Source organism: Prosopis cineraria, unplaced genomic scaffold, assembly GCF_029017545.1.
Source record: "Prosopis cineraria cultivar Desert tree isolate PC_DT_omini unplaced genomic scaffold, ASM2901754v1 PC3, whole genome shotgun sequence".
Taxonomy (NCBI): domain Eukaryota; kingdom Viridiplantae; phylum Streptophyta; class Magnoliopsida; order Fabales; family Fabaceae; genus Prosopis; species Prosopis cineraria.
In genome coordinates, this window is record NW_026555334.1 from 39,622,835 (window position 1) to 39,645,572 (window position 22,738).

Genomic DNA, 22,738 nt, shown 5'->3' on the forward strand with positions numbered 1-22,738 from the left:
AACACTCTTGAACTTATGATTTAGGAGACAATTTATTTTTTATCCATATATGCAGTTCTATATGCCCTTCCTTATAGGCATTTTCCCCTCTATGTCATGTACAGTCATTCATGCATGTAACCATAGAAAAAATTCAAATCGGTAATTGATATATACTTCCTCCGTTTTTTTCATAAGATTCATTCTTGGGATATTTAATATAAGACTCTTTCTAAAACTTAATAAAACATTCATGAATAATTATTTTCAAAATTATTCTCTCAAATCCATCTTATATCAACTAATTTAATGAAGGATAGTTCTGAAAAATTATAAAAATTCCTGACAGTTAATTACTTTTAACTAATGTCCTCATCCATGTAAGGTAACTAAGATGTCTTTTTAATAAAAACTGGAGGGAGCAATGTATTAGATTTCATTGATGCAAGTTTCAACCCTGCAGGCCAGCACCAATTAATTATTGATAAAATTTGTCAATTTGTTCATCTAGAACTTCTTTTGATATGGATTTTATTATTTCTTATTTCTATCAAGAAGGCCGACAGAGAAAAGATAATCTCGTTGGTGTTTGTCATCGTTAAATTTTAATAAATTTAAACCTACCTACTCTTACATATATATGTATGTATGTATCGAACTAAGGATAACGTATTTTGTTGTTAAGTACTTTCTTAAACTTTTATGATAAAGCTTAAAAGTCAGCTAATGAGTGCTTAGAAGCAAAACCACAAAGATTAAAACAAGTGGGTGGTGATTAATAGTGATCAGATACCGTGGGCAACCTTCCAGGCCATTCACATCAGCTTCTTGTTGGTCTCAGGATATACTTGCTTGAAGCACATACATTGAGTGCATAAAGATGACGAATAACACCATTAACTTCAGTTCAATTATATTGGTTCCTTAATTACTTAACTATTCCTTCTCATTAATTCGTCTTTTCAAGTGTTCCAACATGTACACATGTTAAATATAATGACTAGCTTGCTTTATGATCTGAATCAATTAGTATAGCCCACCAAGCACTGACAATATTTATATGTTTAGTCTTTGTCTTTTTAGTGGAATGAGTAAAACAGGATGTAGATATACGCATCATTAGAATTTTCTTTGGCTATTAATCATTATTTCATAGAAACTCCATTGCAAAAGTATCAGTTGTGCGCTACACATGCGTGTAATTAAGATCAATTTTACTTTGAATTTAAATTCTCTAAAGTTGTGATTGGTAATTTTTTGTAAATTTTTATTTTTTTCTAAGAGCAAAAAAAAAAGATTTAATATTTTATAAAAAATAACAAAATAAGAAAAAAATATTTTTTAAAAAAAATTTACATAAATTCATGTATATCAACTTTAAAAGTTGTGTGTGTACACTAAGAGCTTGTCATCTATTTGATAAAGCCAGGACACATTTAATCAAGCAACCAAAGTCAAACCCTCCATCATATCTCAGGGTTATAATCAATTGTACATGTCTGAGCAGTCTTGCATATATATATATATATAGTGCGAATATGTTTATAAACAAAACTCATTATTGAATTAATTAATCTAATAATTGAGTCCAGATTTTTTCACAAGAGAGAGAAAGTGATGACTGATCAGTAAATGTGAAATTCACAACACAGATGACCCAGTGTGTAGCTGATCTCTCCTGTGTGAATGGGACGTGAAAAGATTACCTCACCAAAACAACTATATAAATGCAGACTTTACTTCGTGATTAATTGACGAATTGACTATATATTATTTTTTTACAAAACAGTGCGCGTTAATCTCAACATCAATATCTTTTCGTGAGGATTTTGTGGGTCTCAAACCTGGATCTCCATTGGCAAGACTCGAATTGATTTGATTATTAAGAGACTGATTCATTCATATAATATAATATAATATATGCAATTATACCTTCCCCCTAATATACTAGACGGAAGGCATCTATATACATATGGGCTATGGCAATATATTAATTTATTATAATCAGGTTCGGTTCTTATCTTCTCCGAGAGATAACGGCAGGAGCGATTTAGGGCGGAGCCATCCATACATTTTCTGGGTCCGAGTTCCGTATCATTCTTTCAAAGACCACGACACGGATTCAACGAATGTGCTTCAAACACGTACGCTCTTGACTACTTCTTCCAACAAGGTTTCAAATCAACAAAGAAAATACAATCCTCTCGTGATGCTTGGTTTAATTATCTTGTCCTTTTTTCACCCGAAAGAGAACAGCTTTCTCTGACCCTCATTTCTTTATTTGGAATGGGTTTAGATTGATTTGGACACCTTAACAATCTGGTGGACAAACCCTAGTGTCCACTATAGTTTTTCTGGTTTTGCCTACAAACTTACAAAAAATACTTTAGACATGTGTCGGGTTCTGGCATGATCATCAGCCTTTTCCGGTCTTTCAAGTTCTCGGCCATTTGAAACGGTAACAAAAATATTCTTGAAATATAAAGTATAACAAAAATTTTATCGTAAGAACTCTGATTTCTTAGTTCAGAGTCGTCTTCTCTTCCTCGGTCAGAAAACTTGGCATGGACAGAATATGTTATTAATGGACATGATTTAGGCAATTCTCTTAAACATAAACTTAATTAACCTAATTAATATGATTTGAATTAGACTTCGATTAGACAATTAAAAAAAATAGATGGGTACACCTCCGTTTAAAAACACAAAGAGAGAGGAGATACAACTACGTCCTCAAGGTAAGTGATTATTCATAATTCATATGCTGAGTATAGGTTACAATCTGATTTAATCAACTAATTAACTAAATTAGTAACTCCCATAACGGACAGACACAGTAAAGAGACTCAACAAAATAAAGTGTATTTTTTTCTTTTTTTTTTTTTTCAAAACCAGAATTTCTGGAATTGTGAATGCTGTATATCATTATGATCTTGGAAAGTGTTGAAGCTATTCAGAGGATAGTACATTATTCTGAGTGTTCTGAAACTATGATGAAGTCCCACATGCTAGGGATCGAGCCCATTCAGAAGAAGCATGTTGGCTCTCGGAAAGCACTCGTGACGTGGATCACTTACTGCCACTGACGCAACAAAGGACTGTGCTTGTGGGATATGAGCCAGCTAGCCAAAGACTATAGTGCATCTTGAGATTGGTCATGATGATGATAACAAAAGTTGCAATAATTCTGGGCCAGTACAAAGGCGAGAAAAAATACCAGAAACATCTTCTAGCTGATCTTCCAGAACCATTTATGAGACAGGAAGTTAGAAAAAACATACTACATGTAATTCTTTTATTTCTAACCTAACATCATTTTTTATTTTTTTTATTGCTCAGATATCTTTTTGTTAGTCCGTTTATAGTTGGAAACTCACTGTATATTTCATGTCACTCCCAGGCATTCTTAGATTTTACCCTTGATTAAGTTCTGATCACTTAGCTTGCTGATCAGCATGCAAGCTCCTTCCATTTATAGGATCACTATATCCATTGTCTCTACTCATTGGCTTTCATTGCAATTAGCTTCAAAGAATCGAGATTTTATGCAAAACCGTAACATCTTTCAAACATTATTGTTAAAAAAACCTCTTGATTTCGTTGATTCCTTTTGTGTTTTAGGGACAACTGGATTTTGAATTTCATGCATTTTATGAAGTTTGAGAAGGATGAAACAGTAGTAATCATGGCTCCATTATCATCACGACATTTTATAGTTACACATTCACGCATTTATTGATTGAGTTAAAAGTCATTCTTATCTTTAAAATTTATCTAAAAGGTCATTAGGAACCTTAAACTCAATTATAAATTAATTATATCTCTGAACTTTAAAAAATATCTCTCTTGTCTTGTTACTGTGTCATTTTCTCATTGTTAGTGTGCCTACATTATTTTTTTTTTAATATTTGAGTTAAGGATACTCATTGACTCTTCAAATAAAAGTTAAGGAGTAAAAATAACTTTTAACATAATAAATAATATTAAAAAAATATTAAAACTTATTGATAACTAAATGATGTTAAATGTTTTTAATATTAAAGTAATAAAGAAGTGAATATTTAACATTAGAAGATGTACAAAATTGATCTATAATTAAATTTAAAGTCCTTAATAACTCTTTGGATAACACTTATTGATTTCTTCAGCTTTTACAGGGAAAAAAAAGATATCAACGAGTTTTGTTCTTAAATAATCAGGGGGAAGAAGGCGAAATATCACCTTTATTTAATTTACGAACAGTTTGTAAATAAAAGCGCCGGCCCGTTGTAGGCCATTCTGAGTTTTGAAGATGAATGCTAGACAAAAACCCTGTAAATGCAATCAAGTCTAAAAATAAAAAATTGATAAACGGTGCACTCTATATATAAATTAAATACCATAAAATCCATTAAAAACCATGCTTATAAGTCATGAGTAATGTGACTCGCCTCATAATTCGTCCAAGAATATACGTTAAATGAAGGGGGGCTTGGCCCAGGAAGGAAGTAAAGCCCACTTGGAATGTTGGGCAGCATTAGCTGGGCTAGCACGGGCACGTGGGGTATGAATCAATGAGTTCCATCCCAATCAAGTTTAAGAGCCTTCTATTAATAAAAAAAAAAAAAAAGAGTTTAAGAGCCTTCTGTAGCGAGCCTCCTAGATTGACGAGGTTATCATTGTCAGTCTCAGATAGCGTCTGGTTTTGGTCAATACTTGAAGGAGGAGAATGGTTGAGAGCTTGTCGATCTTTGCTAGTCTGGAAGGATCAAATCAGGGCCTCGGGAAATTGAGGGAGACATTCTTTATAATTATAAAGATATTGACATTGATTTGGTCAAAAGCGCTTGTTTAAAGATTAATAATTAAGACCATAGTGAAGTTGCAGTCAAACCAATTGCGAATAAAATATTTTTTTAAACGAGTCAAGACATTGGCTTAAATAGTTTACCGATTCAAGTGACTAAACTAACCCAGATTTTCATATCATAAGAATCACATGAGATATTGTGTTCAACATGTTTGGCGTGATGACTGATTAGTGAGATGGGGTTTCTCCTGCGGAAGAAGTTGAAAGCTATGCTAAAATGTTATGTCGCGTTGAGATTTTGAAATGAAAGTATCCATGGAGATGTAACGGATGAGAATAATTATCGGTTGAGATTTTGTATCAGCTGAATTTATTTTTATTTTTTCTTTTGGTTGTCCAAGGTATTTCCACAATTAGCAGTGGTGGCCTGTGAGACTAATCTTCTAAAAAATTTAAACATCATTTAAGTAATTGACTCTCTCAAGTAATATTTTTCTATACATATTTTTAGGAATTAAACACTGGAATGATGTTTAAAGGGTCCAAACCACTATTATCTATACCACATCTATTTGTTTGTATCAGCTGATTTTATACGAGACTTCTTCTGAGAAGTGTTTATTTAAATTTTGGATGAAACAACACAAATCCGGGAATGAAAATAAAGATTTTCCTGTTCACGGCGTATAAGTTCAATGATGGGTATCATAATTCTTCGCCCAAACGAGCATGCACAAGTCTCATGCATCGTATTGTTGAACCAGGTGGGTTCTATATAACTGGTCTTATTTAACTGTAAAGTCTCTCAGGCAACCCAAAAAAAAAAAAAAAAAAACTCAATTGGTGAAGAAGATATGGCTAATTCTTAAATTAAATTAATTCATAAATAGAAATTGCCTCAAACTTGTAATAAATTATGTTTTCTAGTCACACACATGTATGAGAGAACAATTATAATGATACAGGTATTTAAAAAAACACAATATTAGAGAACGAAAACCATACATGTATTTCAAGAGACAATGTGGCCGAGAGCTCTTCATTTATGAATTAAAATCCAAAATAAAGCTCACCAAAAGATAAAACAAAAATCCAAAACAGGTTTGCAAGAATTAAAATGCCTGCGCAACAAAAAAATTATTGCTCTACTCCCTTGGTCTAGAAGAAATTATTTTTTTCCAGTGATTTTGTATAAATATTTTTTATAATTTTTTATTTTACAATTTTTTGATTAAAGTATTATATATGAGAAAGAAATTTTTTAAAAAATATTAATAAGGATATTCTGTAAAATTTGTTTTCATTTTAAACAATATCAATAATTTAACTTTTTATCATTTAGATTCGATGCGGTAATTGACCTAACTTCTACTCCATCTATTCAAAAATATTAATTGAGAAAGTATATAAAATGAGAGCACTTCTTTTCAAAAGAGAGGGTATTTCTTTGAGGGAAGAACGGTAACAATTTCGTCATGCTGGGATCCAAAGAGGCCAGAGAAGGCAGGAAAACAAACCAAAAAGGTCAAATATTGACATCATTAGCCAGGTACCTAAATTAGACCATAATAACGAACAAGTAGTTAGTGTATAGTGTATTCATGAGGTTTGCATGGAGTATTAAGGAAGCGCAAGAATGAATATCAATATTTGATAATATATTAACAGAGTACATCACATAGCATGATTCATTGTCCATACATCATGCAGATCTAAGCTCATAATTTAAATCAAAAAAAAGGTATCAATGAAAATGAGAAAAGGCATTATAAGACATCACATTAAGTATTCACTATAATTTTTAAATTTTAATAAAAAATTAAAATTGACTTGTAAATGAAATAAAGCAGAGTACTTTACAAAATAATTTTAAAACAAAAGAGGAAATAAAAGAAAATGATGCGATAATGATAATCAATAAAAAAGAAAGCGGACAAAATGAGAATGGATAAAACCAGGCAGTTGTAAAATCCAACAAAGCGGCATGGAACAGGTCAGAGTCACGAACGCGATGGCTTCACCATACCTTCACTCTTCGACCGTACATCTCTCGCGTCCCTCTGCTCTGCCTGCCCTCTCTCCCTCCCTCTCTCTCTCTCTCTCTCTGTCTGGAGGAAGAGAAAGGGACCATTAGCACAAAACATATCGTCTCTTTGAAACTCGAACTGAGGCGAATAATAATATATAATAAACAAACCTAAAATTCTAAAAATGAGAATTACAATCACAAATCACAAATAGATAAAAAGGATTTTCTTGGGGATCATTTTCTCTCTCCCTCTTCTTTACTTTCCCCTGACCCTTCAATTTTCCTTCCCTCCAAACACCGTTCCCGCTTGTGCATTCGCGGGGACAAGTGTGAGAAGCCATTGAGGTTCTGGTGTTCGCGGTTGTGCTCTCTTTGCCTTCGCCGGCTCCTCTTGATTCCCCCAACCGATTTTTTTTTTCAAGGTGAGTTTCGATCTTTTTCCCTTACTTTCTTTTTTTTTGAAAAAAAAAAAAACAATTCATCTTTTTCCTATATTTGTTCTGGGAAAGACTAATTTATTTGGAAATCCTTTTATCTGGCAAGGCTTCGAGCATTTATCCTGAAAGGTGAATGATAATTATAAACGATTTTCAGAGCTGGTATTTGAAAATTATTCGCCGTGATATTTTTAATGGGCAGGCGTCTTTCTTTTCTTGGGCGTAGGTTCGGGGTTGATTGTTTGATCTGAGGGGGACCGACAAAATAAAGGAGCGCTTGGCATGGAAAGAGGGCATTGCTATAATTTGTTCTATTATTATTGATTTACAAATTCTTCGCGTTTGGATGTTAATTTGAAATGGAATCGGACGCAGCTCCATTTTCCAGCCAATTGGTAAAATGTTGCGACGGTGGGTGTAGATGTTCTTTGGTAGCTGAATCTCCGGGCACTTGGATTCGTTCTGTTAAACGGAAGCATGATGAGTTTGAACGGGGTAACCAATTGTTTCTACCTGCCTTGAATTACTTTTCAGTTGCAAGGGTCCAAATTGAGAATGAATGTGCTGCATTGCGCGAGATAGTTAGCAGACAACAGGAAACTATACAAGATTTATATGCTGAGCTGGAGGAAGAGAGAAATGCTTCATCGACAGCTGCAAACGAGGCCATGTCAATGATATTAAGGTTGCAGAGGGAGAAGGCAGAGATTCAAATGGAAGCCCGGCAGTTCAAATCCTTTGTGGAGGAGAAGATGTTGCATGATCGGGAGGAAGTCCTAGCATTTGAGGATTTGTTGTATAAAAGAGAACAAGCAATCGAGTCACTTACTTGTGAAGTGCAGGCTTATAAGCATAGGATGATGAGCTATGGGCTCACTGAGTCTGAAGCAGATGGTAGGAGTCTGTATATGGAAGATATTGATGCTGAATATGAACCTTCCATCCATGAATACCCTCCGTTGAAGTGCAATGTAAATGAAACACATAATGCTGCCAGGGATGCTGATGACGTGGACGTTGAGAAATATGCATTTGGTGAAACCCCTCGTGATCGATTGAGGAATTTGGAAAATAGGATATGTCAAATGGAAAGAAATCCCACTTATAGCCAGGTGGATGGGGATATTTCAGGAAAAAATATTCTAGAGAAGGTGATAGTTGGGCAGTCTCCTCGACCAAGTAAACATTCGAGGAAATTTTCTGGTGACTCTAGTACATATGCTGGAATGGGTAGAGAGATGAGACCTGAATCTTTTGTGGATTCTCCTAAACTTAGTTCTTCCTTTCGGAAGATTGATCATATCGCACTGCCAGAGGATCTATCCAACTTGAAAAGGGTAGACAATGCATCAGAAGCTGGTGACGACACTGGTGACAGAGTTTATACCATCGACTCTATTCATAGTGGCCCCCAAAATGGTATTAAAGAGTCCAAACCTGTATCTGGTGTTTATGAAGATTATTCAACCACTCCAAGGGTTGACAATGTTTTTGGATATGAAGACCCTGACATTAAAAAGTTATCAATGAGGCTCCAGGCACTTGAGGCTGATAGGGAATCAATGAAGCAGACAATCATTTCAATGAGTACTGATAAAGCACAGATTGTGTTACTGAGGGAAATAGCTCAACATTTATGCAAAGAGATGTCACCCCAAAGAAGAATGGCAGTGAAAAGGCCATCTGTTGGCGGATTTTCGTCTATCATTAAGGTAAATAAAACAATGGTTTCGTGAATGCAATGCGTGTGCTTCTGCTATATCTGATCTCTTATATATTGTTGATATTATTTATCATTTGGTTGAACTTTATTGCTTTAAGTTTCTGCGAAACTGAGTCATGAATTCCGAAATTCTAGAGATGCCTTTGAAGCTAATTTATCAAGTGAACGCATACGAAGTTTTACTCTAAAATTTAACAGCAGATATTACTCATGCTGGCTGTTTTCCTTTCATATCAAAGATTGTTCTCTCTATGAAAGATATCATCTGCCACCCTTTGCTGTCCATACAAAGCCCTTTTTTTTTTTTATAAAAAAAAGGAAGAAAGAAAGGAAAACTCCCGGCTACCATAGAATCATTTAGAAACACGTGCTGTTTCCCTGTTTGCATTGCTCATTTAACAAATAAATTGCTTTTATGCCTATCACTCGTAAGTGAAGATTTTTATGTTCTCACTTGATATATTTTATTTTTCTCTTTTGTGTTCAGACAATCACAGCTGCTCTTTCATGGAGGAAGAAGGCACGCCAAAGCAAGTAAGTAGAGAGTAATACTCTGTTAAGGGGTAAAATTGGAGGGATTATTTTGCGGTGAATGAAATTTGGAGGTAAAACTTTGGATAACAAAAGTAGGATAAATAAGTATAAAATTGAAGAGAATATTAAACCTTAATTTCACCTGAATCTACTCTAAATTGGAGCAGTAAAGAGAAAATTGGAATGTTGCCTTCATTTGCATGGCGTGTCCTCATTTATATGACATTGAACTAAAAGGAGAAAAATGTTTTTGATGGCATCGTGTTTTCATCATTGTGTTCATATTCATGTTTCTATCAATATAATAGAATGCTATTATGCGAGGTCATGCTTGAACTCTTATAACCACCTAAACAGTTTTTTGTCTGAAAGACAACACCGTACTTTGAATTTAATGTAGCCAATACTTATAAAACACTATATGAAGGAAGAGAATATTTAGGGACTAAGGGAGAGAGAGGATGTTTGAAGGTCTTATGCGGGAACTTGTGAAGTTGGATCTGAGAATTATGGATTGCTTTATATATAAACCGTTGTCTCAAAGCTTAGGCATTTTATCCAAATGGCAATTTTACTGTGTCCATGACTTGTCTGATTTTGTGGGTCCAGACTCCAGAGGATAAGCAATTGTCTTACAGTTTACTTTCTAAGCGATTGTTGACCAAATGATCTGAAATGGTTAACTCCAGGTATACGTTCGGGCAATCAGCCAACGGCGTCGGCTTGCAAACGCTTCTGGATAATGGGCCTCGTGCAAGGCAATGGAGATGTCTTTCTAGCACAGAACTCAGAGTTTAGTTCTTGAATCCCTGTATCAGCCCACAGCGCAGAGCCCAAAAAGGGAAGCACCAACTCAATTTTAACCCCACTATTGCGAGGAGATATATCTTTTTTTTTCTTTTAAATATTTTTTCTCGTGGGAAGTGTGGTGTTTTATGCATTGTTAGTTCATTCGTTCTTTTGTATTCTTTGCATGAAATTGAATGTAATTTGTTGGTTGTTTTGTGAAAAATGAAGTGAGCATGATTTGCTCGAATAACCTGTACATGGCATACATAATGTTTCATAATCTTAAGTTCAATGCAAGTTTCTTAACTCTCCGTCTCTTCCTGCAATGTACATAGTATATAGCTTTCTCAGGCCCCTCTAATGAACTTGTTGAGCCTTCGTTAATATTATTATCCCTTTTCCGAAGGTTAAACCAGCTGCATGTAATTTAGAACAATATCTAGAATATCACCTTTCTGTGTTTGAATGGATTTTCCCATATGTCTAATATATATATATATATATATATATTGGGTTTTCACTTATATTATGGGCACGGTTGGGAAAGATGCCGAGATTGGGAGATATTAAACGTAGACTAAAAATAAAAAATAAAAATGGTATTCAATTTTAACAAATAATTAAAAATAATTATTAAATATTAAATATTTGTAACAAAATAAACATGTTACATATAAATAAAATAAGTGTGTATTATTATTTTACTATTCTTTTATTCCTATTATTTATTTATTTTTTAACTGAACAAGTGGAGGCTAAATTGAGCAATTTTTCCAATTTTCTAGTAGTTACTTAAAAAAACTTAAAATTTCTTGAAAATTATACTCATCTATCTATTTGTAAATCATATTAAAACATGTGAAGAATATACAAAGTCAACATTATGTGCAAAGAAAGATTGAAGAAAAATTTTAAAAAATATACAAACGATTTATAAAATATAATTTTTTTTATAAATTTTAACTGTATATTGATATTAGTTTTTTTTTTATGGAAGTGCATCTTGGAATCCGCTTGAATAAGAATAAGATGAAATATTTGCATCACAATTTTGATAAGAGGTATAGTAATTTAGAAGTAAGATTAGGAAATTAAATTATATCTGAAGTGAAAAAATTAAGATATTTGAAAGCTATTATTCAATATGATAAAAATGTTGAAAATAAAATATAAGTTAAATGGTTTAAATAGAGAAAGGCTAAATGAGTTATTTATAATCAAAATATACCTAATAAACTTAAAAAGAAAGTTTTATCAACCTACTATAAACTCAATTATATTATATGATAGTAAATGTTGGATCTTAAGAGACAACAAGAGTATAAATTTGGGTTAATAAAGATGAGAATATTAAAATGAACATGCAAGCAGACATAAAAAGATAAAATTTAAAATGAACATATATATATAAAAAAATGAGTAGGACATCTATTAAGAAAAAAATAATAGAAAATTATTTTGTAGTAGTTATGTATAGAAAAGAACGTGGGAGGCACTAATGAAAAAGGTGAAACATGTAATCTCAAATCATATAAATAATATGAAGGATGAAGAAAATATTTACAAAAATTGTTAGACAAAACCTCCTAATTAATAATATTTTTAAAAATTTAGTTAATGATAAAATATAATAGTATAGTATAATTGATATAACTGATATCATTTAGTGGGATAAAGATTATTATTGTAATGTTAGTTTTTTATGGTAAAAATGATATATATATTTAAAAAAAAAGTAAAGAATATACTGCAAGCGACATTTCAGCAAAATATTTTCAAAAGCGTTTTCGTGTACAAGCCGGAACGTTTCGAGTAGGATGGAAACGCGTTTTCGGAATCACCTTCAGCTTTCTTTTTAGGTTTCGGCATCAGTGCAACGCCCTCAACTTCCACAATGCTTAGCTTCAAGAGCTTCTGGTACCGTGCAAGAAGGATCAAGAAAAAGAACAGAAACAAGAGCAAACTCAAAAGTCCATCCGCTATCCATAAGCAAAAGTGCATTTCCCATAACATTGAATATCTAGACCGAGAAGGAGTGAAAGAAGATACTGAAGGTTTCAGGCTCAAAAGTTCTGCTCCATCACATACTTACTGGGTGCAGCCTTTGGGCAATCTTTATCTCAACCCTGGTTCTATCAACTGCAGAGATACAGGTTTAGGTAATCTGCACACTCTGACAGACGAGCTTGTTCTTGAAATTCTGGGGTTGTTAAATGGGAACGACTTGGGGGTTTTAGCAACTGTGAGCAAGTCCTTTTATGTTTTCACCAATCATGAACCCATTTGGAGAAATCTCGTGTTGGAAAATCTTAGTGATGGCTTTCGGTACAATGGGTCTTGGAAATCAACTTATATTGGTACTTACTACCCTTTATTTGATGTATCAAATATTGCCGTCCAGAATTTGAAAGTGAAAGATTTTTATTCTGATTATCTTTTCCAAAGTTGGCTCTGTGCTAATCTTGAAATGAAACCCGAATGGCTGGTAAGAGATAATATAGTTCGCAAAAAGGGCATTTCGGTTGAAGAATTTGTGAAGAATTTTGAGGAGACTAATAAGCCGGTATTGCTGGAAGGATGTCTTGATAATTGGGATGCGCTGAAAAAATGGGATAGTGATTATTTGGTGCAGTTGTGTGGCGATGTTAAGTTTTCAGTCGGGCCAGTAGAGATGAGGCTTGAAGACTACTTTGAGTATTCAGTTCAAGTGAGGGAAGAAAGACCATTGTACTTGTTTGATCCAAAATTTGCTGAAAAAGTTCCAAAGTTGGATTCACATTATGAAGTGCCAGCTTACTTCCAGGAGGACTTGTTTAGTGTCTTGGGCAAAGAGAGACCTGACTACAGGTGGATTATTGTTGGTCCAGCTGGATCAGGATCATCTTTCCACGTTGATCCAAATTCAACTTCAGCTTGGAATGCTGTGATCAAGGGCTCCAAGAAGTGGATATTATTTCCTCCTGATGTCATTCCACCTGGAGTTCATCCTAGCCCTGATGGTGCAGAGGTTGCATCTCCTGTTTCAATAATTGAGTGGTTCATGAACTTTTACTGCGCGACAAAAAGTTGGATGAAGAAACCTATTGAGTGTATCTGCAAAGCTGGGGAGCTTGTCTTTGTGCCTAATGGATGGTGGCATTTGGTGATCAACTTGGAGGAGTCCATAGCTATAACCCAAAATTATGTCAGCAGGTAAGATTCTGTACTGCTTTCTGTAGTTAGTTTAATTAATAGTATCGTATTGAGTAGTATATTATCAATCTACGCAAACTAATTTGTAGCCCACTTTTTTGAAAGTTGATTTCTTTAGGTTTGAACAAGCTATGCTTTCATTAAAATTATATGCAGGAGTGTTATGGCTCACTTGATTTGGTTTCTTCATTCACTCGTGGTAGCAATATGGTGTTCTACCTTTTGATCATTCCGTTGACTATTGGGAAGTAGTTATAGGCTTCTACATTCTTCTGTTTCTCCATTGACTTTTGTCTTCTTCTTCTTCTTCTTCTTTTTTAATACATCATGGTAGTAGTTCCAGCTTCAGAGGCTAGGGTCTAAAACTGTATAATGACATCGTGAAGTTGTTTGGCTTGTCAGGTTTTGCACTCTGAGTAATCAAGTGCTTGATTTTAATGTTAAAACCATGACATGTTTTTATTAGTTAGTGGTTAAGACAAGTTTTTGTGGCTCAGTGAATTTGGTTCTTTGTACCTGAAACCGAACATGGAAATTTCACATTCAAGCTAATGCTGTAATGTCTATTATCTCTTCTGATACAGTTGGCAAATTTCAATTTTCCCCACCCTGTCATCCTTGTGGTTGTATAAACAACTTGAAAATTGCTTAAAATTCATGAAAAACTAATTGCTAAACAATTTAATGATTTAACATTTGTGTAGTGTTTAATTTGGTTTCACCTTTGTATTTTGCATATTTTGTAATCTCAAATGGTGCAGGATGGAAATTCTTTCTTTGACAGAACTCGTTGTGGTAATTTGTTGCAGGAGAAACTTGCTTAATGTCTTGGATTTTCTTAAAAGGCCAAATGCGAGCGTACTAGTATCTGGAACAAGAGATCGAGTGAATTTGTATGATAAGTTTAGAAATGCTATCGAGGATTCTTTTCCTGGAATAATTGATGAGCTGACGCGGAATGAGAGAGAGAAACAGATTCAGCAGAGGAAACTTTCCTTCTGGGATTCTGTCACGGATTCTAAAGTAGGAGCTTTTAAGTTCTCTTTCTAGAGGGAGGCAAGAAGCAATAATCAATTTTGCTAATCCACAGTTCAGGTGCATCATACAAATCATCGTCTTAATTCGTCATTCATTAAATTTACTTTCATTTTTGTATCTTACAGAATTATCATTTTCAATTTTTCATGGTGATCACCAATTTTTGGCAATCTGCTGTAGTTTAAAAATTTGTTTGTCCGTTTGTTTGCTTGTTTGTTTTGTTTTGTTTTTTTTTTTGTTGAAATCTTGAAGTCTCCATCAGACTTTTATCACTGCACTATCAAATTCACTCACGCGTCTACTCTACGATTTTATCTTTTTGATTTATATGGTTCATACCATCATGAGTTATATTGTTATTATTTTTTACGTTAATTACAGAAGTTTTGAATGTTAAGTTATTACATTATAATCATAGAAAAACTAAACAAAAAAAATTAGTAGCAAAACCAAAAACTAGATTTAAAATTTATAAAACTTCAATTATTCATAAGAATTATTTGTGCTCTTCAATCTTTTTTATAAGCCATGTTTTAAAAAGTTTTCTTGGTCATTTATATAAGTCATTTTTTCTTTCTTTCTTTTTTTTAAGTAACATTTGATTTACAATGTCAAAAATACTTTCTAGCAAATTCTTAAAAAAAAGAGTGTAATATTTTAATTTTTAAGAAAACTCTTCTTACACATCAAATCACCCTTTTTAAAATCTAAAGACAAAATTGAAAACCGATTTATTTTTAGGATAATTTTATTATTCTAATTAACTCACATTAGTTTTGGTAAATTGGTTAAAAATGACTTATAAAAATGGGAGGAAATAAAAATTACAAAATAAATTCAAGCACAAGAGTTAAAAGAATTTGTTTTTTGAATGCTCAAAACTTGATGCACATATTCCAAATTTGCATGTCATGAGATTAATGCATTTATTTAAAGTATCTAAATTTACACTTCTTTCGGGACTGATAAATCTAAATGTCGATGCATGCATACCCTCGCATTGAATCCTCTGCAATAACTACACCTTGTGTAAACCAAGAGTGAAATAAGTATAGGCTCCATGTTTATGGTTGTTTCCCTCCCACCACCTTTGTGAATCCCTAATCCAAACTATACAGACATTTCTATACATGTCAAGCAGATCGGGAGGATTTTCCTTTTTTCTTTTCTTCTTTCCTTGCTGAAATCATCAGCAATTCTGACGAGCAGTAAAATCCATGTGTCTATATTCACCATTCAGCATAGAAGAAAAAAAATTGAAAATGGGGGAAAATGGTCAACATTCTGCTATGGTTCAAATCCAAATATTACACATGCTGTGCATTCCTAGAGTTTAAGCGGATCACCACCAAATAAGGATATGCTTGCAAAAATTACAATTGGTTTGACATATTACACATTCTTGTTACAACCTGTTCTTCGAAGGTAGATATGAAAAATGCATGGGAATTTTTTTTTACCTGGGAAGAAACTCCGAAACTGTAAGGTTTGAAATAATTAGTCAGCACCGTGATGGAAACCAGAATTATTTGTAGAGGATAAAATTATACAGGCGATAGAGAAGCTGTATAAGAATCATCAGAGTACTTTAGGCCCTTTAGCGAGCATGGCTGCAAGCCAGAGATGACTATGGCTCCAGGAATGCCAAATGTATCATTGCAGTTTTGCAAGCTTCCACCACCTGCAGCTTTAGAACCTGATTTCTCACAAGTTGAATTCAAAGCAACATTCAAGCCAATTGAGCTCGGTTCTGTCACAAAACTGTAAGCCACAAAAAAGAAAACATCATTTAAGGGCCAAATAACAAAATCTGACACATCTTTTTTACTTGATTAAATAGCATGTCACAAACCCAGCACATCACTCAAGATATAGCTCATGATCAAGAAATATTCAGCTTGTTTTGGGATTCCTGATGACTGAGAATGACTGAAGGTTGACAAGACCATGAAACCCAAACATAGATTGAAGCAGCTAAGCTAGGAAACGAGGAGGGACAACCTAACGTCCTAGATCGTGCTGAATTAATACAATATTCGTTCCACGCACAGGAACCACTTCATTGTACAGACCGCATGAATTTGGTCCTTCCCAAACAATTCAAAGTAGCGACAGGGTATCATCATGCAGAAGCTATCCATACCTTGCCTCAAATTTTCTTCCTTCAGAACTCATCAATGAACATATACCAGAAATAATCCATGGTGGAAGAATCGTATCTTTGATTTCAATACTACAACAAAGGCCATCTGATGAACCTTGGGTAATTTCAGCATCTCTCCTATATGATTCATCATAGGAGGCAGCAATTTGTTCAGCCCGTTTCATCTCCATGCATTTAATCTACAAAGGGGTGTCATTATGCTCCAATCATCTCTTGTTTCATGGCAAGAAAAATAACCAATGTATCTCAATTAAGCAGATTTCTCTACTGGTAGCACTAGCATAGCAAATTTACTTGAGCGAGTTTACAGCAAACATTCAATTTTCAAGGGAAGTATAAGTGCTTATTTGGAGGATACTGATAAATCTTATCATCACTAGTCCAGCATGCATATTCAAAAGATTAAGCAACTACTGGCAACTGCTTTTGAAGGTTTGTTAAATGTTTCAGGATGGTAGGTGTTACCTAACCCCAAATTAACCATAATAAATTCCACAAGTGAGGTGTCAATACCTGTTCTTTCTCAAGTGGTGTAGGTAATGATGTAGGTAAAAGGATTATCTCGACAGTTCAGCAATCAACTAAACATCTAGATGCTAAAAAAAGAGCAATAATAGGGTGTGACAATTATTAGGGGAGAACACAAAGGTATGACATACATCAGGAGAAGAAATGGCAGCATTTTGAAACGGAACAGGAGAACATAATACAGGGACATCCATAGCAGATAGTGAGGTAAAGAAAGATCTGCAGACAAAAGGAACTAGTCAACAAGCCAGAAATTGAGTAAACAACAAATTCGCATAACCCACTAACATGATATGGAAAATCTGGACAGAAACATTAGAAGAAAGTTACCATTAATTGGTTCAATAGTCACCTGTAATTTAGTAAAAGGTCATATAAACCGTGTACATTCATGTTGCCACTGAAAACCAGTAAAGATTCTGGGGTATTGTCAACATCAGAGAAGGATCTCATTCTTCGAGTCTGCAATTTGTTCACAGAAAGCAACAATCAACTCAAAAATATAAAAATTATACATGGTGAAGTTAACTGATAGCCCTGTATTGGGAGCACTAGACAGATACAATAAGGACAATCATTTTCCCTACAATAATCTTAAATTCTTAATAAGTGTTGACATATACGAGAAGATACCAAAAACTCAAATAAAGGCGAACTTCCATTAATGAAAAGGCCATACATTATCATCAGACAGCCAATAATTGAAGCCAACAGAAATTTTGTCAAGCCAGTTAGACTTATGGAGACAATTATAAAGAACGCTATTAACTAGTTGTAGATCCCTAGTCAAAGCAAGGCATAAATCAGGCATTGCATAAGAAAATGAATAACATGAACGGTCTATTGATTCAAACCTGCCCTAGATTATGCCTTTCTATTTCTGATAGCTCAACCAGGTGTTCAGTAGCAATCTGCTCCACTTTAGAATGGCAAAGAGGCATAGAGAAAGAAACATCCTAGTCAACAGGGATATGGCCAAAAATAAGTATAAACATGATTACTAAATAAATATTAGGGCACACATTTCAATATCAAGTATAAGACTAAAAATAGGAGAATCTTTAATTTCACAAAACAAATATACGACCTTTTTTCAAGTCATGATATTGAGCAGTTTAGCCATCAAATGAGGATTTTGGCAAGAAAGAAAGAAAGAAAGAAAAAGGAAATGGAAAAAAAAACCACCAAATGAGGATAACCTAGTAGATTTTTTATTATTTTCACATGTATAAGCAACAAATAACTAATAAGCAACACCAATTAGCTTATAGCTATATTATGCTAGTCTAACCATCAAACAGGATAAGCTTATTGTCTTGGGTTTGATCCCTAGTTCATATCCCTTACTTTTTCCCTACTCCCCTCCACAGTTCAATGACATGCTATGTAGCAATACTAGCAAACATAACTTAACAGGTAGTTTCACTGAGATCTGCCTAGAAAATATTCTATCAAAGGTAAATTACTCTTATCCTGTGTATCCAGTACAGGAAATAACAAGCTATGAGAGAAAAGTATACTAGGCAGAGAGTGAATACTGAGTAAGCAGTGACAAATAAGCACAAAGCACCCATCAAAGTGAGGAATTTGTGAATTTATTCTTACATGCTCTCTTAATAATGATCTCAAGCCTCTAGTTGACTGAGAGATATAAGCATTGCAAGAGGATATGGATCTATCAGAACCATCACTGCCGGTGAACATCACCACAAACTGAGAAGTGCAAACTAGAGGATGGAGGAAACACAGGAAGATTAATACTTGGTTTCCATTCAAATTCAAATTCAAAACAATAAATAAGGCAGTGGAACTAGTGAGGGGATGTTATCACCATAAAAGATGCCACATGTATTATTACGAAGCATGTAATAGAGATTCCGGAAAGATTCTTCCCAATGTATCTGCCGTTTATTTAAGAAATCCAATTCTACTGCACAAAAGGGAAACATCCACCTTAATAAAGAGGGAGAAAACAAGGAAGAGACTGGAAATGCAAAAAGTTAAAAAGCTGCCTGACAACCTCCATCAGCTGTTGATGAGCTCAACACTGATATGACAGAAGGTGGGAGGATGGATTGAGGATACGTCCATGAATGCAAAACTTCAAAGTCATCAGAATTAGATGTGAGATGTGAATGACCCCTCATATTTTGACCCTTGAAAGTGCCATGTTTGAAGGTGAAATGAGGCATGGTTCGGCGCATAAATGACCTCTGAATCCTGAAGTTCAGAAATCAACAAAAAATAAACAGGATAACAACCAAGAACACCAAGGATAGCTGAGACCAACAAAGTAAGCAGGCAATAAAGTATTCAAATAAATCACATCAATGAATGCAGCAGTACTAACAAAGTGAAAATTGCATGCCATTCCCCTTCATTATCAATGGTAAGATGTCGGTCCATCCAATGTACTCACCAATTCACAGAAGAAGATACAACACGCATACTAGTTTTTAGTGTAAGATCCAGAGGAGCCTTATGGCCAGGTACATGGCACTCATTGATAAAATTGCCCACAGTGGTTGATGCACTATCTCCAAGTCTTTTAGATGAATTAGCAGCTAAACCACAACCCACATTTAGTTCTGGGGCAGCTAGTCCTCTTAATGCATTACCCTGTATTTTAAAACATGTTTACAAATGGCACCCAACATATAAGTACGTAAAAAGAAAAGAAATCCGCCAATGTATACCATGTCAATAGCTGCCAAGCCTGAAGATCTATCAGCAGATGATGAAAGCTCAGTTACAGTGAGGAACTTTCCTTGGCTGCACTTTTCGATTGTATGACCAGACTGCAATGTACTATCTTTGCTTACTTCACTAGAAGCAACAGTATTCTCTAAGCTGAAAGCAGTTACAAAGAAAATCAACACAGGGAAATTATAAATTTGAACTAAAGAGAACACATAGGAAACAAGGCAAACCATGATATCCCTTGCTGTTTTGTGGTAGTCAAATTAGTAAGAACATAGGGATTCTTCAGGGTGCTAGTTTTCTCCGTAGATGTATTTTCCTAAACATAATAACAAGGTTACTTAGTTCAATTCGAAACACGTTAGCAGTCAGAGATTTTCCATCTAACGAGGATGTGAACAGAAAAAACTCAGCGTAAGTCACATGTCTTGTACAAATGTAATAACCTTTGCGTTTTCTTTTCCAGAAGTCATTCTAAACCTGGACTTTTTGGCAGGAAATACATCATCAACGCGTGTATCAATGAATTTTGAATTCCTTGATAGCCCTGGCCTTTTAAGCCCATTATCCACGTCACTGGTGTTGCAAACATAAATCAAGCAAGCTGTCAACAAATTATGAAATAACAAATTCAACGAGAATCAGAAGAAGCTCACTTTGAAGTACTGCTCAAAGGCAACGGAGATTCATCTGTAAGGTCCACAGTCACAGCACTAGCCCGCTGCAACTGTTCTCCCTGCCAACAAAATAAAGATGATATAGACATGAAAATTTCTGCCTCAGCATTCCACAACAGTTCATTAATAGTAATCAATATCAATGAAAAGATGCTGAAATTAATCGGACTGGCATATATATCAGAATCACGTAATTGGACGCTTTAATTTAAAAAGAGAGAGAGAGAGAGACTTACCCTCAATTCTGATGGCGTCTTTCTTTTCATTATTGTATCACTATTTCGAGGCCCTGAGCCAATTAGATGAGAGCGATGGAGTAACGAACTTGGAGCAACAACTTTTGCCATGCCTTGGCTTCGAAAACCACAATTGCAGCTTTCTTACCAATCAAAGCACGTCCTATGATTAATTGAAGTAGACCTAGTGAGATGCGAGATGAATTTTTTAAAAAAATCAAAATCAAAATGTCCACAATGATGGAATAAACATTTTAAGCATTGGCATATCTGATTTAAGTCGACGAAGCCGCGATTCTAATAGTGATAATAGGAGCAAAGAACGCAGGATCGCGACCAAGATTATTCCCAGTAGTAGTACATATAAAGACCGGAAGCAATTCAGAAGCTAAGGAATCAAAAGATTGATTTCATCTTACCTCCATTCTTAGGTAAAATACAATATGCCCTTAAACTGAGACTGTATCAAGTCCCGGATTTCGCATAAGTTTCGCCCTAAAGACGACCTTAGGGCAGACTCAGGCCTGAGTTTGGAGGAGAGGAGGGGGAGTAAACTGAGTGAACTGAGATGGCAGAGAATGAGAAAATTAGCGGCGAAAGTGAATTGCTTTCAAAAGCAATTTGATTTCCCTCCTGTTTCTGACGCCGTGAGCACGACGCCGTTTCCGACCGTTCGGGAGTCTCGTGTGTTGAGGAGCTTCCACTATCCAGAAATGATCGTATTTGTAATTTTGTACCTCGAATTGATATTTTCACACGAGAGCGAAACCTTTTTTTTTTTTTTTGGTCACCAATTAAAGTTGGCATGCATGATAAGGATTCTCATCGTTTAAGTAAATGATTGAAAATCATGATATTAATTACGTAGAAATTTAGTTTATATTTTGAGAGACATAATTTTTATTTTTAGTAAAATTTATTTTTTATATTATCAAAAAAATGAGTTTTAGCAAATTTAACCAGCATTATATGGCTAAATAAAATTAATAACCCACCTTTTTCTAAATTAAAATAATGATCATTTTTTAATTTACCTTTGATGTAAAAGATAAAATTACTTTTAAACATCGCAATATCTTAATTATTCTTTTTTACATTGGCTTCACTTTCACTCACCTGGAAATATGGAGATGACACTACACTCTCAGTCACAACGACAAAGAAATTGATAGTAGATGACGGAACGGCTTACATTGATGGATAAACGAAGTTAGAAATTTATCTAGGAGACCGCATGAATGCAAGGTGAGGCAAACTAGAAGCTACAAATTCAAGTTAAAAAATCACGAATGCGATGTGAGGAAGTTTAAAACTGCAGCTTCTATACAAAGCCATAATAAAGTTGTAGATTCAGGGTGAAGAAGTCTATTCAGACTCGATTACAAAAGTCAAAATTCAAGTGAGGGTTTCTTGAGATTTGATTTAATTTGTTTTGAGCAAATGATTATGTATTTTTCGCGTTACTAATTTATGATACTACATCATTAATATACTACGGTATATCAATTATAAACAAGTTTATGTTTGATTGTCTGATTATGTTAATTTATAATAGTATATCACTGATATACTATTTTACATCACTAATATATAAGCCATATTCATGAAATGTACTAATTTGTTTATTATTGATATATAGCTGTATATCAATGATATAATATCACAAATCAATGATAGAGTTTTCTTTTTAATATCTAATAATTTGCTTTGTAATATCTGGGAAAAACAAAGAGGGACAGGGAGGAAAAGCTCTGTAATAAAGATAGTGATCCAGGCAAATTAAATCAAAAATTCTAATAAAAAAAGCATTGTACAAGAAATGGATATGATGACCTAAGAAAATCATATCCAAATTTTTGATGAAGAAAATATTTAGAGATAATAAATGAGAGAGGGAGCACACACAGTATCCAATCGGTTAAA

At 34.2% G+C, this 22,738-nt stretch overlaps 3 protein-coding genes across 6 annotated transcripts; 2 read left to right on the forward strand and 1 right to left on the reverse strand.

Moving 5' to 3' along the window:
- Positions 1-6,815: 6,815 nt before the first annotated feature.
- On the forward strand, positions 6,816-10,591 carry LOC129304614 (myosin-binding protein 7-like). 2 transcript variants are annotated; one of them, XM_054944335.1, is made up of 4 exons: positions 6,816-7,219; positions 7,341-8,946; positions 9,445-9,491; positions 10,181-10,591. In XM_054944335.1, the coding sequence occupies exons 2-4, from the start codon at positions 7,594-7,596 to the stop codon at positions 10,287-10,289; spliced, it is 1,509 nt and encodes a 502-aa protein (XP_054800310.1). In that variant the 5' UTR covers positions 6,816-7,219; positions 7,341-7,593; the 3' UTR covers positions 10,290-10,591. The 2 variants fall into 2 exon arrangements, with proteins under 2 accessions (XP_054800310.1, XP_054800311.1); XM_054944336.1 differs by having other exon boundaries at positions 7,461-8,946.
- Positions 10,592-12,119: 1,528 nt separating this feature from the next.
- On the forward strand, positions 12,120-14,712 carry LOC129306706 (arginine-specific demethylase JMJ22). Its single transcript, XM_054947418.1, has 2 exons — positions 12,120-13,472; positions 14,282-14,712. Exons 1-2 carry the CDS (start codon positions 12,175-12,177, stop codon positions 14,520-14,522), a joined length of 1,539 nt encoding a protein of 512 aa, XP_054803393.1. The 5' UTR covers positions 12,120-12,174; the 3' UTR covers positions 14,523-14,712.
- Positions 14,713-15,766: 1,054 nt separating this feature from the next.
- On the reverse strand, positions 15,767-21,511 carry LOC129307463 (uncharacterized). 3 transcript variants are annotated; one of them, XM_054948438.1, is made up of 15 exons: positions 21,235-21,511; positions 20,816-20,978; positions 20,559-20,638; positions 20,349-20,478; positions 20,133-20,221; positions 19,899-20,052; positions 19,622-19,821; positions 19,223-19,422; positions 19,034-19,129; positions 18,808-18,929; positions 18,057-18,158; positions 17,555-17,664; positions 17,334-17,421; positions 16,654-16,853; positions 15,767-16,271 (listed from the first exon to the last, which is right to left on the reverse strand). In XM_054948438.1, the coding sequence occupies exons 2-15, from the start codon at positions 20,924-20,926 to the stop codon at positions 16,055-16,057; spliced, it is 1,899 nt and encodes a 632-aa protein (XP_054804413.1). In that variant the 5' UTR covers positions 20,927-20,978; positions 21,235-21,511; the 3' UTR covers positions 15,767-16,054. The 3 variants fall into 3 exon arrangements, with proteins under 3 accessions (XP_054804413.1, XP_054804411.1, XP_054804412.1); XM_054948436.1 differs by having other exon boundaries at positions 19,034-19,132; XM_054948437.1 differs by having other exon boundaries at positions 19,034-19,132; positions 20,816-20,999.
- Between the last annotated feature and the right edge of the window lie 1,227 nt (positions 21,512-22,738).

Coding starts and splice junctions, on each gene's coding strand:
- LOC129304614 (XM_054944335.1), top strand. CDS start 7,594: ATGGAATCGGACGCAGCTCCATTTTCCAGCCAATTGGTAAAATGTTGC. Junction 8,947..9,444: donor GATTTTCGTCTATCATTAAG/GTAAATAAAACA, acceptor TTTTGTGTTCAG/ACAATCACAGCTGCTCTTTC. Junction 9,492..10,180: donor AAGAAGGCACGCCAAAGCAA/GTAAGTAGAGAG, acceptor GGTTAACTCCAG/GTATACGTTCGGGCAATCAG.
- LOC129306706 (XM_054947418.1), top strand. CDS start 12,175: ATGCTTAGCTTCAAGAGCTTCTGGTACCGTGCAAGAAGGATCAAGAAA. Junction 13,473..14,281: donor ACCCAAAATTATGTCAGCAG/GTAAGATTCTGT, acceptor AATTTGTTGCAG/GAGAAACTTGCTTAATGTCT.
- LOC129307463 (XM_054948436.1), bottom strand. CDS start 20,926: ATGGCAAAAGTTGTTGCTCCAAGTTCGTTACTCCATCGCTCTCATCTA. Junction 20,053..20,132: donor AAACAGCAAGGGATATCATG/GTTTGCCTTGTT, acceptor AACTGCTTTCAG/CTTAGAGAATACTGTTGCTT. Junction 19,822..19,898: donor GCTTGGCAGCTATTGACATG/GTATACATTGGC, acceptor TTTAAAATACAG/GGTAATGCATTAAGAGGACT.